At 36.1% G+C, this 17,583-nt stretch overlaps 1 protein-coding gene across 46 annotated transcripts in view; it reads left to right on the top strand.

Annotated features, from left to right (window-relative positions):
• The window catches only part of LOC130048110 (plasma membrane calcium-transporting ATPase 2-like), an 87,637-nt gene that overhangs the window by 51,251 nt on the left and 18,803 nt on the right, over positions 1-17,583 (top strand). For 28 of the 46 annotated variants that reach the window (XM_056144338.1, XM_056144363.1, XM_056144333.1 and 25 more), the window contains 14 exons: positions 684-809; positions 3,400-3,570; positions 5,234-5,257; positions 7,843-7,878; positions 8,790-8,810; positions 11,340-11,369; positions 12,127-12,312; positions 13,168-13,382; positions 13,676-13,811; positions 14,010-14,116; positions 14,413-14,648; positions 14,852-15,000; positions 15,289-15,413; positions 16,517-16,696. In XM_056144338.1, the coding sequence (XP_056000313.1) occupies positions 684-809; positions 3,400-3,570; positions 5,234-5,257; positions 7,843-7,878; positions 8,790-8,810; positions 11,340-11,369; positions 12,127-12,312; positions 13,168-13,382; positions 13,676-13,811; positions 14,010-14,116; positions 14,413-14,648; positions 14,852-15,000; positions 15,289-15,413; positions 16,517-16,696 (1,742 nt within the window). The remainder of the gene's footprint in view (positions 1-683; positions 810-3,399; positions 3,571-5,233; positions 5,258-7,842; positions 7,879-8,789; positions 8,811-11,339; positions 11,370-12,126; positions 12,313-13,167; positions 13,383-13,675; positions 13,812-14,009; positions 14,117-14,412; positions 14,649-14,851; positions 15,001-15,288; positions 15,414-16,516; positions 16,697-17,583) is intronic. The other 18 variants (XM_056144349.1, XM_056144348.1, XM_056144347.1 and 15 more) reach the window with 8 other exon arrangements.

Raw genomic sequence — 17,583 nt, 5'->3', positions numbered from 1 at the left:
CAATGGTACCAGGGGCCCATTGGATTGAATGTATTTTATTATGATTATTATTTTATGTAAGGCATATATATAATTTATATAAAAATACATAATATCACTAAATGTATAATAACATATATCAAATATTTGTTACAAGTATTTTTCAAGTCATAGAAATGTCATTTACAACAACGGACAAAAAAGTTAGAATTTTTGTAAAAATGAATGTGGAAAACAAATGAATAGATTTCCTACTGTGATTTTCTATCTGAGTCTAGTTGGAAAAAAATCATCTCTTGGTAAAGTCTTGATTAGATATATATATATATATATATATATGTGTGTGTGTGTGTGTGTGTGTGTTCTACAATTAAAAAATTAGAGATGGCTAAAATTTATTTGTACTGTGACAGATGCTTGCTAATTAAGTACAGGTAGCATTATGTGGTGAAAAAGTCTGTGTTATGTATTTTCCTACCATTGATCTAAGGAAATTCAACTCCCATGTGCTGTCTCTGCAAATTGGCTCTCAGTTAATTGCAAAAATAGCAGTTTACTGTTATGGATGTGGGCGGATGATGTGGGTTTTTTTGGGTTTTTTTTTTATATATTATATATATATATAATCTTGCAGCATTCTCTGTGATTCCAGCATCATTTCATTTTGTGTTCATATTTTGTATCTATATTTTTTTCTTTCTCAGGTGATTTGCTACCAGCAGATGGATTAATTATTCAAAGTAATGATTTAAAAGTGGACGAGAGTTCGTTAACGGGAGAGTCTGACCACGTGAAGAAAGGGGAGAAAACTGACCCCATGATGTTCTCAGGTGAATCTCACAAACACATTAATAGAGCTCTAGTACTGCCAGATATCGGGTGTGAACTTAAGGATTAATACAGATTTTATTTTGCAAATATAGTACCCAAACCCTTTGTAAGAATACATGTTCAGTTAAAACACACACATGCCAACTTTTAAAAATCCCCATGGAGGATTTTGTGCGTGATGACCTTCTTTGAAAGCTCTTTGAGCGTATATAGTGTATGAAAAGGGTGCTATATAAATATGGTATTATTATTTATTATTAAATCCGTGACATTTTGTCATAAAAATATGTATTTGACTTTTCGAAGAGAATATCAATTTAATCATTGTATATGTGTCATATATAACACAGCATCCAAGTGTGTTTTATTCTTCATTAACTTCAACAAAACTATAAAAAAAAAAACCACACACTTTGAAAGCTATGCATAACTATTTTATTAAAATCATTAACTATTCAGCAAAAAGTGAAAGATAATATAGTGATGGTCCCCCTAACAATAAGTTATATATTATTGATTAAAGTTAGGTCTTACGTTGGACTAGAAATTAAAGCACATGCATATTGTACAACTGCAGATGCGATCTTGCTGTAAACGTGGCCTTACAGAGTCTGATGGAGCCATCCGCAACCAGAAAAGGACTGTTCTGCTCGGCAACGAAATTTGCGAACAAAAACTTTGCATGCACAACATCTGAAATAATTACCAAAAAAGACAAAAGGATCATCAAAATATAATTTTTTTATCGTAAATTTAGGCTAAATATCAAATTCATCCTTAAAATTTTAATTGATTTATGCAATTTATGTATCACAAAGTCTATTGAATACTAGGCCCCCTATAATTTTACAATACAAAGAAGAAAAAGTAGGTCATATAATGGAGTAAAGAGTCAAGTCATACTGTAAAGATTCTCGTCACAGTAAATTAAGCTTATCACAGACATACTAGTAAATTAGGCTTATAACTGACACACTAGTAAATAAGGCTTATAACAGACAAAGTAAATTAAGCTTATAACAGACATACTAGTAAATTAGGCTTATAACAGACATACTAGTAAATTAGGCTTATAACTGACTCACTAGTAAATTAGGCTTATAACGAACACTCTGGTAAATTAGGCTTGTTACAGACATGTGAATTAGGCTTGTTACAGACATACTAATAAATTAGGCTTGTAACTGACATACTAGTAAGTTAGGCTTATAACAGACATAGTAAATTAAGCTTGTAACAGACATACTAGTAAATTAGGCTTATAACAGACATACTAGTAAATTAGGCTTATAACTGACACACTAGTAAATTAGGCTTATAACGAACACTCTGGTAAATTAGGCTTATAACGAACACTCTGGTAAATTAGGCTTGTTACAGACATGTGAATTAGGCTTGTTACAGAGATACTAGTAAATCAGGCTTGTAACTAACATACTAGTAAGTTAGGCTTATAACAGACATACTAGTAAATTAGGCTTGTTACAGATGCACTAGTAAATTAGGCTTATAATGGACATACTAGTAAATTAGGCTTATAGCAGACACACTAGTAAATTAGGCTTGTAACAGACATACTAGTAAATTATGCTTATAACAGACATACTAGTAAATAAGGCTTATAGCAGACACACTAGTAAATTAGGCTTGTAACAGACATACTTGTTAATTAGGCTTGTAACAAACATACTAGTAAATTAGGCTTGTAACTTACACACTAGTAAATTAGGCTTGTAACTGACATACTAGTAAATTAGGCTTGTTTCAGACACACTTGTAAATTAGGCTTTTAACTGACACACTAGTAAATTAGGCTTGTAACAGACATACTAATAAATTATTCTTATAACAGACATACTAGTAAATAAGGCTTATAGCAGACACACTAGTAAATTAGTCTTGTAACAGACATACTAGTAAATTAGGCTTATAACGGACACACTAATAAATTAGGCTTGTAACAGACACACTAGTAAATTAGGCTTGCAACAGACATACTAGTAAATTAGGCTTGTAACAGATGCACTAGTAAATTAGGCTTGTTACAGGCATACTAGTAAATTAGTCTTGTAACAGACATACTAGTAAATTATGCTTATAACAGACGCACTAATAAATTAGGCTTGTAACAGACAAACTAGTAAATTAGGCTTGCAACAGACATACTAGTAAATTAGGCTTGTAACAGACGCACTAGTAAATTAGGCTTGTAACTGACATACTAGTAAATTAGGCTTGTAACAGATGCACTAGTAAATTAGGCTTGTAACAGACGCACTAGTAATGAATTCACGTTAATAATGTGACACATGCATAATGAATTCATGTTCATGTTGTGACTTCAGACACGCTCATAATGAATTTACGTTTATGATGTGACTTAAAGACACGCTCGTAATGAATTCATGTTTATGATGTAACTTTTCATTCCCAGTGGTAAACAATGTAATGAAAAAAATAATTGAATATATCAGATTACGCTTATGATGAACCTAGATTAACAGAAGCTGATTTGCTATATAACCATGTTTTATTATCAACTTTTTACACATATTTTGAGACCCATTTTGATGGACTTTCACGTTGTAGGTACACATGTGATGGAGGGAAGTGGTAAGATGCTCGTGACGGCGGTAGGTGTCAACTCACAAACAGGAATCATTTTTGCCCTGCTGGGGGCCTCAAATGAAGACGGAGAGAAAGACAAAAAGAAGGATAAAAAAGACAAGAACAGGTTAAAAGGCCAGGAAGGAAACGGAGGTATTTACTATGCCCATGTATCTTCATATACAGGGTACATTTCTCCTTAAAGGAATGATTATTGTACACAAAATATATGGAATTTTGCTCATCCCCATGAATTATATACAAAATTGACTCCCATGGTTTCTCCCCTGTAGATGATGTAGGCTTTAACATTTAAACCTAGTTAATGTGTGTGATTTATTTTTGTGTGTGTTGTGTGTAGACAACTAATCCCTGTATGTGTGTTTCTGATCTGCTTTAAGGTGGTTGACCAAGGATTTAAGGTGGTTGGTCGTAGTATTGATATAATTGACAATGGATTCAGAATTCAGACGATTAAAGCATGAATGTCTTGTGGAGTTTAGTTGAAAGTTAGTAGTGGTGATGCTCTTAACCTATTTATCACATTCACCTGGCGGTCAGCTCCAGTTTTAGTAGGAAGGAAGTCTCCATGTGTATATATATATGGCAGAAATGGTCAAGGGTACTCGATGTAGAAATGGGTTTAGAAATTTTCTTCGAGACTGGTTAATCTGATCTAGTGTAAAGGGTTTGGTGTAAAACCATGTTTAATTGTGTAAATACTTCAATCAAGTATAGTACTGTTGTTTTAGTGAAAAAGAAGGATCCATTCCTCTGTAGAAATGTGATTGAATTTCAAGATTACATCCAGGGATGATATCAGGTCTAGAAACAGTCGTACTTCGTGGCCAAATATTGTGTAGACTTCTGCTATTATTATGATTCAAAGCCAGCCACCCTCACTGGAATAGATCAAAGGTTCATGGCTTAGCAGCCAACTGATGCAGAATTTAGAACAGCCCTGTAGGAAGAGGCCATGCCACCTTAAATTCTCTTATAGACTGCTTGTGTACTTTGTATGAAATTCAAGCAATGGTGTGTGTCTGAAGAAAATTAATGAATTCATACCTGATTAAAATTTTTTTTATTGTGTTGTTGAATATGTTTTCCATATTTCTCAATTGTATTTGGGGAGAGACAGAAGAAAGAGAGAAGCACTAAAATTGTTGTAGTTTTGCATCTTGTGGTCTTCTTGTGCATGTGCTTGGTCTTCAGAATGTGTTGGCAAGCGGTACACTGCTATTGGAATGAGTCTGACATTTATCCACTGTGATGTGCAGAATGTGTCCTTGTTTAGGAATGTGATGTAGAGATTAGTTTTGTACATGATGTGCATGATTTGCATGCATTAGTAGAATTCTAACATTTTTGCTGGATTTAAAACTAACATATATGTGTGTTGTTACATAGGTAAACTTTAGTAAAGTCTCTGTAAACTAGGGTAGTTTTTAGACAGAATGGGGTTTTAATTTACATCTATAGAAATGCTGTTCATTTCATACAGTGATTAAATCATTTCCCCCATGGATCCTGTCTCTGCATTGATAATACAACTTCATGTTTTGTGCCATCTGATGTTTGGTAGGATTTGAAGAGAAGTTGGGGGGGGGGGGGGGGGGGGGGGGGGGGGGAGTGGAGCAGCAGAAATGTTTGAAATACAGCAATTGCTTCAAATTGATGATTTTATTTTATTTCATTAAATATGCCAGTTTTCATGTATCTATTTTTTTAGTGAAAAAATTAAGATACTTGCTTCCTCAAAAAGTTACCAAATTCTGTTAGCACTGAGTCTGCAACTTTTGTTTTATTCTGAAAGCAGTGACAACTGTGGCTTATAGAGGTAATGTAGCTCAATCCAAATACCATCCCAAATTTTCTCTGATTTTAAACTTCTCTCTGCAGCCTTCACCTTGTCTGCTGCTTTTCAGGTGTTGTGTTGTATAGTAACCATGGTAACTATGTCACATGACCTCATTCATCTGTATGTGTTTGTTTGGGGGGGGGGGGGGGGGGGGTGTGTGTAATGTTTTGGGGGGGATTCGGATCAAGTGATGAAGATGAGTAAGGTCATGAACCTTTAGAGATTTAAAATCGCAGCTCTGCTGTTGGTTAATGTCTTGTTTAAACAACACTTTATTTTTCTAGTTTAACAAGTAATTCTTTCAAACTGAAGCATTATTTCATATATTGAATGACTTGGAAAGGAGAAACTACCCCTAGACTTCAGCACTCATATGGTTGGACTTGACTGTGCAATTCTTTAAAACACCCTGTTTAGTTCTTTGAGTTTTTTTTGCAAATATGTTTCCCTCTACAGTAAGTCTGACCATATGATGTGATCAATCCCAAGTTTCCATTTCTCCCATTATGACCACCCATGTATACTTAAAATTAGTGTGTGGCACAGGTGTGGTTCCTTCATCTGCCTCCATCTGAAATAGGACTCAATCCAGACCAGACACTGTCTGTTATCAATTGATTCAGTCTAGGTATTGTCTGTTATGAATTAATCCAGACAGGCTTAATCCAGTTCAGACATTGTTATGAATTTATCCAGACCAGATCAATCCAGGCGGGCTCAATTCAGAAGATACGTTTTCTGTCGTAAATCAAACGAAAACGGACATAGTTATGGATTGGATTAAATCCAGACTGGACATTGCCTGTATAAATCAATATAGACAGGGTAAGGGCTGTTCCAGAAATGATCAAATGGGGGGGTCGGGCGGCAAATGATATTTTTTTGTGTGGGTGGTCGTATTTTTTCATATTTTAATTGGTCCGTGGTTGGACTGTTAAAAAAATATTTATTATGGGTAGTGGGTAGTTTCTATTGTTTTATTTTGTGCCACGTGGGTGTTGAGTTTTCAGAATATTTTTATTGTCGCTCTTGTCGTGTTGGTTACAAAACGTCGGAGGGAAAATTGAAAACGTGCTTTCGAAATGCTGCTTTCGAAATCGGAAATCGGAAGTAACATAGAACTATTCGAGTTGTCGCTCTTTGCAGCGCATAATTTTCCATTACGGCACTCTTCAAATTAGAGGCGCGTTTAGTAGGGTCCCTTTGGACGTGATGGCGGCGAACTCTGTTCTGTAGATTATTACAGTTTACAGTGCATCGATTTTGGGAATATTTTGAAACCAGTAGGTATTCCGTTTTCTAATAAAAATAGGCAAACCTTAGTTGATTTATACGAGGGTACCGATGCGTTATATTTATCAGATGGTGATATAAAGGCCTCCGGGCGCGGGCTCCATTAGAAGACGAACGATTCGTGGAAAAACATATCCATACCCATTTCATGATAATAGCATCGTTTGGACTCCCAATCTTTCCAACATTCCCGCCATAGATGCCTTTGATTGTTGATGTGACATCGTTTCTTCAGAACTACTGTGATACAATGTCGCACAGGCATTACCGCGTCATTGACTAGAATGTTTGTCCCGAAAACCTCGTGAGATTTGTACCGTTTTCATTTTTAAAAATATTTTTGTGGTGGGTCTGGTTAGTTTTTTTTTTTTTTAGATGGGTCATTGTAAAATGAGTTTATTAATTTGATGGGTCATGGGGTAATTTTTTATTTTTTTTTATGGGTGCTTGGTATATACAAAAGGTGCCTCCCGACCCCCCCATGTATTTATTTCTGGAATAGCCCTAACTGTAATCCGGACCATTCATTGTCTGTTATAAATTAAATTAGACCTGGCTTTGTCTATTGTAATTTAATCCAGACCAATTCCATGTAGACATTGCCTAGACATTCATCAACAGCTGTATATGCATAATGCAAATATGTTCTCTTGTGAAAGTAAAAGGTAAATAAAAAAGTGGAAATAGATTTAAAGGAGGTAACCTCTCTCTGGCTATCTGGCTAAAATCATGAGACTGATGATTATCATCCGATTTGTTTTCCTTTTAATTAACAGTTAGAATGTTTCAGCATATGCTCTCAATCTGTGGCTAATATCCTCTTTTATATTATGTGAAAACTTGTTGCTGTTAACGAATGTCACCAGACTTAAATTATCCTCTACCTATCCGAAGTCACATCTACCCCTACCCCAGTCACACCTACCCATCAGACTATATGGAATTCTTACCCCAAACACACAACCCCATCCAAGGTCATGCATACCCTATCCAAGGTCATACATAACCTATCCAAGGTCAAATATACCCCATCCAAAGTCACACCTACCCATCAGCCTGAATAGAACCCCTACCCCTGGTTACACGTACCCTATCCAAGGTTACACAAGCTTTACTTGTCTTACCAACTATTGCCGTCTTCATGTGTGAGTATTTGGGTTGGATTACACAGTTGAAAGGGGAGGGAGGATGAAGACAGTGAAGAAACCAATGCCTGTGCCCTGTTCGTTATGATTTGTCAATAATTGAATGCTTCCTGCCTTGGCTTGCAGGCACACGTTCCAATACGGCCGGCCAGAACACACCATGTAAGTCAACATCATTATCATTCTGCTTCATATCTTATACATTGCAATATTTGTATTCGATTGCGTTTCATTTTTGGGTTGATTGTCCGTGTTGTTCTTCACGGTGTTTATGCACTGTATATGAGAGGTGTACATGACCTGAGTTCAGGACAGTGAATGCTGCTGTCATGTTCATTGGCTAACCATATCTCTGTGTTTATTGGCTAACCATATCTATATGTAAATTAGATAGATGAGCAGGATAAAGAAAATTTGCATAAAAAGTTTAGGGGGGGGGGGGGGTTAGAGATAAGGGATACCAAATACAATTTTATGTACAGGGAGAATTTTAAATGGTATTATTTTCAGGTAATCCATGCAAAAATTGTTATGTGTGTGAAAATGTGCACTTTTCAGTGTTGTTAAATGCAATTAAAGAGGGGGGGGGGGGGGTGGATGAAAAAATTGCCAACAACTCTGTTTTAATTAAAAAAAAAAAAAAAAAAATTACCATATGTAACAGAACAGGGCCCGTGTTGACACTACAGGTATAGAATTATAATTCAAAACAGTTTGAAGGAGACTGATATATTTTTTCAGTGCAGCATATCCACACAATCCATGCTTCATGTTATATAGAAGTTCCAGTTTGCATTGCACATACTTACATGTATTGAACTCTCTGGCTTGTGTGCATTTAATCTTTTTCAATTCTCTTGCTTTTAAAAATGCAAACATTTATTTTTCAAATGAGTGGAGTGTTTGAGTGTCTTTCAACTGTATAACTTAAAATCTATTTTCCCCCTAGCTTAAGTTATTTTAACATTTTCAATGCAAATGCAGATAATGTATAATCCAAGCTGATTTAATTTCTCGCATACTCTTTTTCTATAAACAGGACTGATTTCTTTATATAATTATGAATCTTTTAGCATCCAGAAACTTTGAACATGGCAAGTCTCAACCACTAACAGGCTTAACTGAAAACAGAAGATCAATATGTAGCGTGTGAAGTTTGTGTCCGGCCCCATCGCTTAAACGGAAAAAGAAAGGGGGAAAAAAGCATGGCTTGACAAAGAGTAGTACTTTTTCCAACTGAGGAGTTTCTCATTTGTATGCAAGCCATCTTTTTAAGGAGGCTTTTGAATTGTCTTGCAGCTCTATGGTCGCTCCTTAAATAAGAGTCACGAAAGGATTGATCCAGAACTTTATAGAAATATACATGTGCAGCAGAAGTTGTACGACGCTGAGAAATATCTTCCTTATATTTAACACAAACAACATACAGAAGTTGTACGACACTGAGAAATATCTTCCTTATACTTAACACACACAACATACAGAAGTTGTACAACACCGAGAAATATCTTCCTTGTACTTAACACACACAACATACAGAAGTTGTACGACACCGAGAAATATCTTCCTTGTACTTAACACACACAACATACAGAAGTTGTACGACACCGAGAAATATCTTCCTTGTACTTAACACACACAACATACAGAAGTTGTACGACACTGAGAAATATCTTCCTTGTACTTAACACACATAACATACAGAAGTTGTACGACACTGAGAAATATCTTCCTTATACTTAACACACACAACATACAGAAGTTGTACAACACCGAGAAATATCTTCCTTGTACTTAACACACACAACATACAGAAGTTGTACGACACTGAGAAATATCTTCCTTATACTTAACACACACAACATACAGGGGAGTCCTTGTTAAAATGTATACAATTCTTGGGTTACTTTTTATGCTGTACAAATGATTTGGTAGATATTATGTTTAGTGTACATGATAATTTGAGACTTAATGACAGCCTGGTTAAGAAAGATTGTATTAAAACCTCTACATGAATTTAAACATGCTGAACACAGGGGAGGGCTTAGTAAAATTTAAACATCAAGTTTGTCGCAAGCAAAATTAAAAAAGGGGGGATCGGGTTAAGAAATATAGTGTTTGTACCACACCATATGTGTACTGTATCTTGATCCTTTTTTTAATGTTTACAGGCTGCATTTTTATGGTTTTTATGTAAATGAAGAAAGACATTATCTACAGTAAATCAAGCACAGAGAAATACTAGTATATTTCATGAACAAATCTCCTTAAACACTGAAGAGTAGACCATAAGCCTCCTTAAAAGTTTGATCTTTGAAAAGAAAAAGTCTGATTGGGCATGGACCACGCTTACAAAAGAACTTCAGATGTAAAATGAAGTGGAACAAGTTATCTTTTCTTAACAATAATAAAGAAATTAACAGAAGTATATATTATCTCATAAAGATTATTATGCTCTTCCAAACAGTCTTGGGGGTAAAATACTTGTTTAAAGCATTGTAAGAACTGTTCCTTGTACCCCATGGTTGTGCCTGGAAGAGTATACATGTATATATATGTGTGTATTATGTGATACTTCATTTTTGCAGAGACTGCTTGATCATATAAAATAATGACACGCGTGGACACAGTACTGTGTAGTGTCTAGTGTACTATGTAAATAACCAGTTGCAGGTGCTTTAAGGTCAAATCTCATATTACAGTTGGTCATTTCCATAGGGAGGATGTTATAGTCATTGTGTTTGAAATTTCGAAAGTATATACTTTTGATTTACTGAACGCAAGGGTGTAGGGTATCCAGGTGTGGCAGTCGTGGAATCATTTGCATGGAGATATATGTATATATAATATATCATCATCACGTGTAAAGCATTCGTAAAGCTATATATGCAGCATGTGAATAGACATCTTCATTTCTGCCAATATGGGAATTGGTGCAACTTGTGCATTTATGGTGCATGTTGATGCATCAGGTGTAACTAAAAACTAACCAATGATTGGTAGACAAAATCAATTAGAATGCATGTTTGATATGAAAAAAAAAAATTCTGAAAGTTATCTAGAACAGCTGAATTGAATAATACCACATCATAGCATGACGTTAGCATTAAAATGAAGGATTTTTTTTTCTTTCTTTTCATGTTGAAGGAAATATTTTTTCAAAGAATTGTCAGTGATGATATATATATATCTCAAAAGTAGAAATAATGATGTGTGCAGGTTTTCATAAAACAAACTGGCTTAATGATTTATAGATACACCATGCATCAATTCTAATTTTCTAATCTGTGGAAGAAGGTTTAAAGTATCAATATAAAGAATATAAACAACACATAGATTACTGATAGAAGTATACTATTAGATTTTTGAATAATAAAGCACCTGCAAATGTTTCTTTTCAATTGCATATGAAATGTAATGTTTGCTTGCCTTGTTAATTTTTCTTGAAATCTTACTATTGTATGTCTTGCCAATTATAACAAAGAGGGCCAAGTGTAATTACAGAACAATTCTTTGAGAAAAAAATGCCTACCTAAGTATATATATATATTATCATGTAAATGTATGAATGTTATTGATTTACATGGTATTCATTTCTGTTTTCTTCTTTTTTCTTTACTTAGTGCTTTCTAGTGATGCTGAAACAAAAGTGGGTATGTGAATGTTATTTCATTTTCTTCTTGATTTTCATCAGCACTCCATCACAAAGCAAAGATGGTGTCTGTATAAAGCGTATTGGAGTTGAATAGGGGACTGTATAATTATTGCAAAGAGTAGTAATGGAGAAAATGAAAGGGGGGGGGGGGGGTTGCATCTGAATTTTAAAGAGTGTTTAAATTGCAGTTGTATTTAAGTCACCTGCAAAGCAAAATAGGTCACTTTGTTGCCCATCTGTAAGCTGAACTTCACCACAGGTAAAACATGGTTCTTGAAACTCTCTAGATTTAAGATGGGGGAAATCTTCTTGGGGTTAGTTAAAGTTTGAAAATTCAATCTTTATTGTGCCACATTTTACATGAAGTTTGGTTCTAAGGAGAAGATCCAATGTTCAGTGCTACTGTAAAATAGTCTTCGGACTTGGTCATTTGTTTTATGAAATTTTGAAAATTGATAAATCTGCAAAAGCCAGTATTTGAATATCCTGGGATGATACGAGGAATTCTGACAAGGCTTCTGAATTAGTTGAATAGAAAGACACCACTTTGTGTGGATGAAGTGTTCAAGTATTGCTTGCTTATTGTAAAATATATACACATTGTTCTTCTATATATCACATCATAAAACTTTTTGTTCGAAAATATCATCATTGAAAAGTTTGAGTTGTAGGAAACACATTAGTATAATGGAGTATACAAGAACTGGCTGTATGAAACTTCGATGTATATAATTATGTGAATTTTTTTATTAAAGATATTGATACCATTAACCCAGTGATAACGGGAAACAATGCCCACAACAACACAACAAACCTAAACAACAAGGGAGAGGAGGAGGCCCCAGAGGTGGAGAAAAAGGCCAAGCCCGAGACCGCTCGTAAAGAGAAGTCCGTCCTCCAGGGAAAACTCACCAAGCTGGCCATTCAGATAGGATACGGAGGTCAGATTTACGTGTTATGTAAAGCTGTACTTTATAGTCCTAGCCATTCAGATAGGATACGGAGGTCAGATTTACGTGTTATGTAAAGCTGTACTTTATAGTCCTAGCCATTCAGATAGGATACGGAGGTCAGATTTACGTGTTATGTAAAGCTGTACTTTATAGTCCTAGCCATTCAGATAGGATATGGAGGTCAGATTTACGTGTTATGTAAAGCTGTTACGTGTTAATATAGGACTATATAGCACAGCTTTACATAAGTTATGTAAAGCTGTGCTATATTAGTACAGGAACAAGTGTATCAGTAAATTTCTAACAAACTGAAGGAGATGAACACCACCTGTAGTGTGTTTATACAATCTTCCCAAATGAAGACAATACAGTAACCTGTTTTTTTCATTACCCAGGAGAAATTGAAGACAATTATAACTCTGCTTTTGCAATTTGTGTTACATTTGAATTTCTTCTTGATTTTAATTCATCTTAGTTATATTGATGATGTAACAATGAATCTGATTGGTTGGAATATTTTGTCCCCACAGTGAATGACCTTTGCAGCATTATTGTTTCTATGATATCAATTGAAGGGGAATTAATTGATAGGAAACGAATCTAACATTTTTTCCCTTATGTTCAGGATATCAACTGAAAAACTGGACAGAAAACTTAACAGAATGTATTAGTGCATTGATGCAGTTTTCCATCCCTATTTTTCGGTTGATATCTTGAAATGATATTATTAGTCATTTCTTAGATGTTTCGAAAGCTGTTTGATAGTTCGTAGACTTGTCAGTTTTTCTTATCGCTTTGTATTTCCATCAATTTGAGTGCTATTTTGTCTTCTCTGGGCTCTAGGTACGGCTGTGGCAGTGCTAGTGGTACTGATTCTCATCGTCAAATTCTGTGTGATAGAATTCGGTATCAACGGCAAGTCCTGGGAAACGGAACAAACCGCCAAGTACATTGAGACATTCGTCTTCTACTTCATCATCGGAGTGACGGTGCTGGTGGTGGCCGTTCCCGAGGGTCTGCCACTGGCAGTCACCCTGGCTTTGGCCTACTCTGTCAGGGTAAGGAGAAAAATGACAAGCATTTCTGTAGTGAGGATTTATTCGAAATGTGTCTTAATTGTTGAAAGACGAACACGAGGATGTAACATTTGGTGTCTTGTTTCATACCCCCTGTTGTTTGTCCTCAGAAATTAGTGAGGAAAAATCATTTCATTTTGCATTCAAAAGGAGGGGTAAATTGAAACGTCGTTATGTGCTAAATTCATGCATTCTTGGAAAGACAAACCATAAAACCTGATTGATTACCACTTTAGCTTTGATAAAGCCTCATGATATTTTCTTTTTGATGGTAGAAAATGATGGATGATAATAACTTGGTGAGACATTTGGATGCCTGTGAAACGATGGGTAATGCCACAGCCATCTGCTCAGACAAAACTGGAACCTTGACCACCAACCGAATGACCGTTGTCCAGTCCTACATCGGGGGTAAGAAAATTAAACATAGGTTTTGTGTTAGGACGACAGGCAGCTAATTGTGTTGATATGCTGATATTCTAAATTTTTTGTAATGGATGAATTACAAGTGAAAAATAATTGACAGCGATCCTTTTTCTGTTATATTGGTGAGGTTAGATCTTGTGTACTTCTAGTTGAAATATTCAGTGAACTAAAATTTTGTTACAGGAGCCCACTACAAGAGTACCCCAAATTTCAATGCACTGGCCCCAACTATTCAAGATCTTCTGGTCAGGAGCATATCTATCAACAGTGGTTATACCTCCCGTGTCCTCGTGAGTACCCATATACCTCTTAAGTCTGTAAACTCAGTTTATTCTGAGGGGTGTCGTTTTACAGGATTCAAAGCTTGAACTTGTCAAGTCCAGTACCAGATTAAACTGAGATTGCTACTGATGGTGATTTTGCACATGAGTGAAAGTAGCTCCTGATATTTATGGTTATGTAAAATGTGAAATGAAATTATGTTTACAGGGCAAACTTTTTACATTATGGAATATTTTAATGCGTGGGATCAGATCAATAAAGAATGGTTAGGTTAAAAAATGAATGAATCCACTTGTCATTGTAGCCCGACAAGGAAGGGGGACTCCCGCAGCAGCTGGGAAACAAAACGGAGTGTTCCCTGCTGGGATTTGTCCTTGACCTTGGTCAGAAATACCACACCATTAGAGATGAGGTTCCAGAGGAGGCGTTGTACAAAGTGTACACCTTCAACTCGGTCAGGAAGTCCATGAGCACGGTCATCAACATGAAGTTTGGCTACCGGCTGTTTACCAAGGGAGCCTCGGAGATTGTCCTGAAAAAGTAACAATCACTCAGAGTGTTCAAGGCTGAATAGGCAATCAAGCTGAAATAGAATTTGTGAGAAAGTAGTGGTACTGTTTTAAAAAACTTAAAAGATTCATTTCTTAAAAAGCGCAGTACCCCTCTGATGAAGACTGTAGGCTGTGAAACGTACTGTGTATATAAGCAGCTCAGTAGTCAATATAATGCACTCTCTACTTCAGGTGTAATTTCATTTTGGACTGTGAGGGCAAGCCGAAGCCCTTCTCAGTGGAAGAGCAGGAGAATGTTGTCAAAAATGTGATCGAGCCCATGGCTGGAGATGGCCTTAGGACCATCTGTATAGCTTATAAAGATTACCACACTGATGCAAGTTAGTCACATTACAAACAAATCACATCAAATGCAAAGCTCTTTTTTACAATACCAAACATTGTTCTATTTGTTAAATGTTAATCATGAATTATACTCCTAGAATAGAGGCAACTCATTAACCTACCATCACAATATTCATCATTATATGGGTAATCAGTTTTGGTGTCATTTGAAATAATGTTTCATAAAAGCGTAATAGCTGAACATGAGAAACCATCAACGAGCAGAGTAGAATGAGCGCATTAATCTCAGTGGATCTTGTAACGGTGTATATTGTTTGATTCAGGTACCAGGACTGAGGACAATGAGGAACTGATGAAGGATGACCATGACTGGGAGGATGAGGACTCTGTTGTCCAGAATCTGACCTGTGTCCTAGTCACTGGCATTCAGGACCCAGTCAGAGATGAGGTGAGTCTGGGTAGTGGTCACTTTGAGTTCAGTCAGACACTGTGTTGATTTATGACCTGGGTAGTGGTCACTCTGAGTTCAGTCAGACACTGTGTTGATTTATGACCTGGGTAGTGTTCACTTTGAGTTCAGTCAGACACTGTGTTGATTTATGACCTGGGTAGTGGTCACTTTGAGTTCAGTCAGACACTGTGTTGATTTATGACCTGGGTAGTGGTCACTCTGAGTTCAGTCAGACACTGTGTTGATTTATGACCTGGGTAGTGTTCACTTTGAGTTCAGTCAGACACTGTGTTGATTTATGACCTGGGTAGTGGTCACTCTGAGTTCAGTCAGACACTGTGTTGATTTATGACCTGGGTAGTGGTCACTTTGAGTTCAGTCAGACACTGTGCTGATTTATGACCTGGGTAGTGGTCACTTTGAGTTCAGTCAGACACTGTGCTGATTTATGACCTGGGTAGTGGTCACTTTGAGTTCAGTCAGACACTGTGTTCATTTATGACCTGGGTAGTGGTCACTTTGAGTTCAGTCAAACACTGTGTTCATTTATGACCTGGGTAGTGGTCACTTTGAGTTCAGTCAGACACTGTGTTGATTTATGACCTGGGTAGTGGTCACTTTGGGTTCAGTCAGACACTGTGTACATGACACTTAGTACTGTAGCCGCGAGGGTTTCTATCTTGCTAAGGTTACTGCATCACTAGACCTCCATTTGAAGGTCATGCCCTACAGTCATTAACACAAGAAATGTGCATGAATTTTTTTTTTACATTAAATTCTCTAAATATTCAACTTATTACAGTAAAACACGAAATTTACATTTTTTGTTGTTGTATGAAATCACATGAAAATTCAACGATTATCATGATTATAATGAATTCACGCTTACTGCAAAATGATTTTCATTCCCAGTAGTTTCAAAATATATTATGACTTGTGGGATATAATGAATTACATTTATAATGAATCAAAATTATTCATCTCCACCATTTTGCTATAAGCATGTTTTGACATTTTCCTGATCAGGAAAAGTGGCAGTATTAAGAGAAATGAGTGAACATTTGTACATGTGATGTATTCTATAAGTGACTATGTTACAGGTACCTGCCAGTATAAGGCAATGTCAGAGTGCAGGTATTACAGTAAGAATGGTAACCGGAGACAACGTGAACACTGCTCGATCGATTGCTGCCAAATGTGGTATACTTACACCTAATGAGAACTTTCTGGTACTCGATGGAAAGGAGTTCAACAAACGTATCAGGGATGCAAATGGAGAGGTAAATCGTCTGCTGGCTCTGATAGATAATTGTAAGAGTAAAGATGATGGGTGGGTCTGGTGAAGACCGGTAGAAATAACCTGCTAATGACTCTGTGATGATGTAGGAACATCAGAGTGACTTTAGTCCTCAGTTATTCAGACTGAAGTTGGCCATCAGCAAATGGCCTATAAAAATTTAAAACACAATGACATTTTTTTTTCGTAAAGTGCTAACACGCTTCATGAAGTATGCCGGCTTGAAGCATCGCAATTCTTGCCCTCGCATATTCTCAAAAGTGAAAATTAGTTCTTTAAATGGCTGACAAATATTAAAATTGGCCAAATAGAAGGCCAAAATGACCTTTAGAATTTGGTTTTTCAGACAGAGAGAGGCTGACTTTTGTAGTGTTTACTCACCATGCAAAAATAATCACTAAATTAAATGCTTCCTTTGTGAAAATACAAGCACTTCATCAATAGCCCATTTTTTTTAACAAGGCTAGGATCATCAAATTGGTAACACTTGGTCGGAAGGATTAAAGGAAAAACCATGTTTTTCAAGGTTAAAGGCCAAGGTCAAACTTGCATCATAAAACAAAATAGAAACAGTACTACTGAAGGCTCAGTAACAAAACTTGACACACATATTCAACCATAGATGGATTGTAATGTGTTACGATGCAGAGTGTCTGTTCCCCCAACAGCACCTTGTGGGGAAATGATGAGCTTAATTTGTACATATATATGGTGAAGTGGATGTGTGTTACTTCTCAAGGTCAAGGTCATACTTTCATGACTAATCATGAAGATGTAACATTGCTGTTAAGCAAAGATGTACATGTTCCCCACGGTGTTGCCAAAACTATTTTGAACAGAAAGAATTTTGCTTCTTGAGTCATATTTATA

This window comes from Ostrea edulis, chromosome 7 (assembly GCF_947568905.1).
Source record: "Ostrea edulis chromosome 7, xbOstEdul1.1, whole genome shotgun sequence".
In the NCBI taxonomy this organism is placed as follows: domain Eukaryota; kingdom Metazoa; phylum Mollusca; class Bivalvia; order Ostreida; family Ostreidae; genus Ostrea; species Ostrea edulis.
Note: the sequence above shows the minus strand (reverse complement) of the source record. Positions and strands in the feature narration are given on the sequence as shown.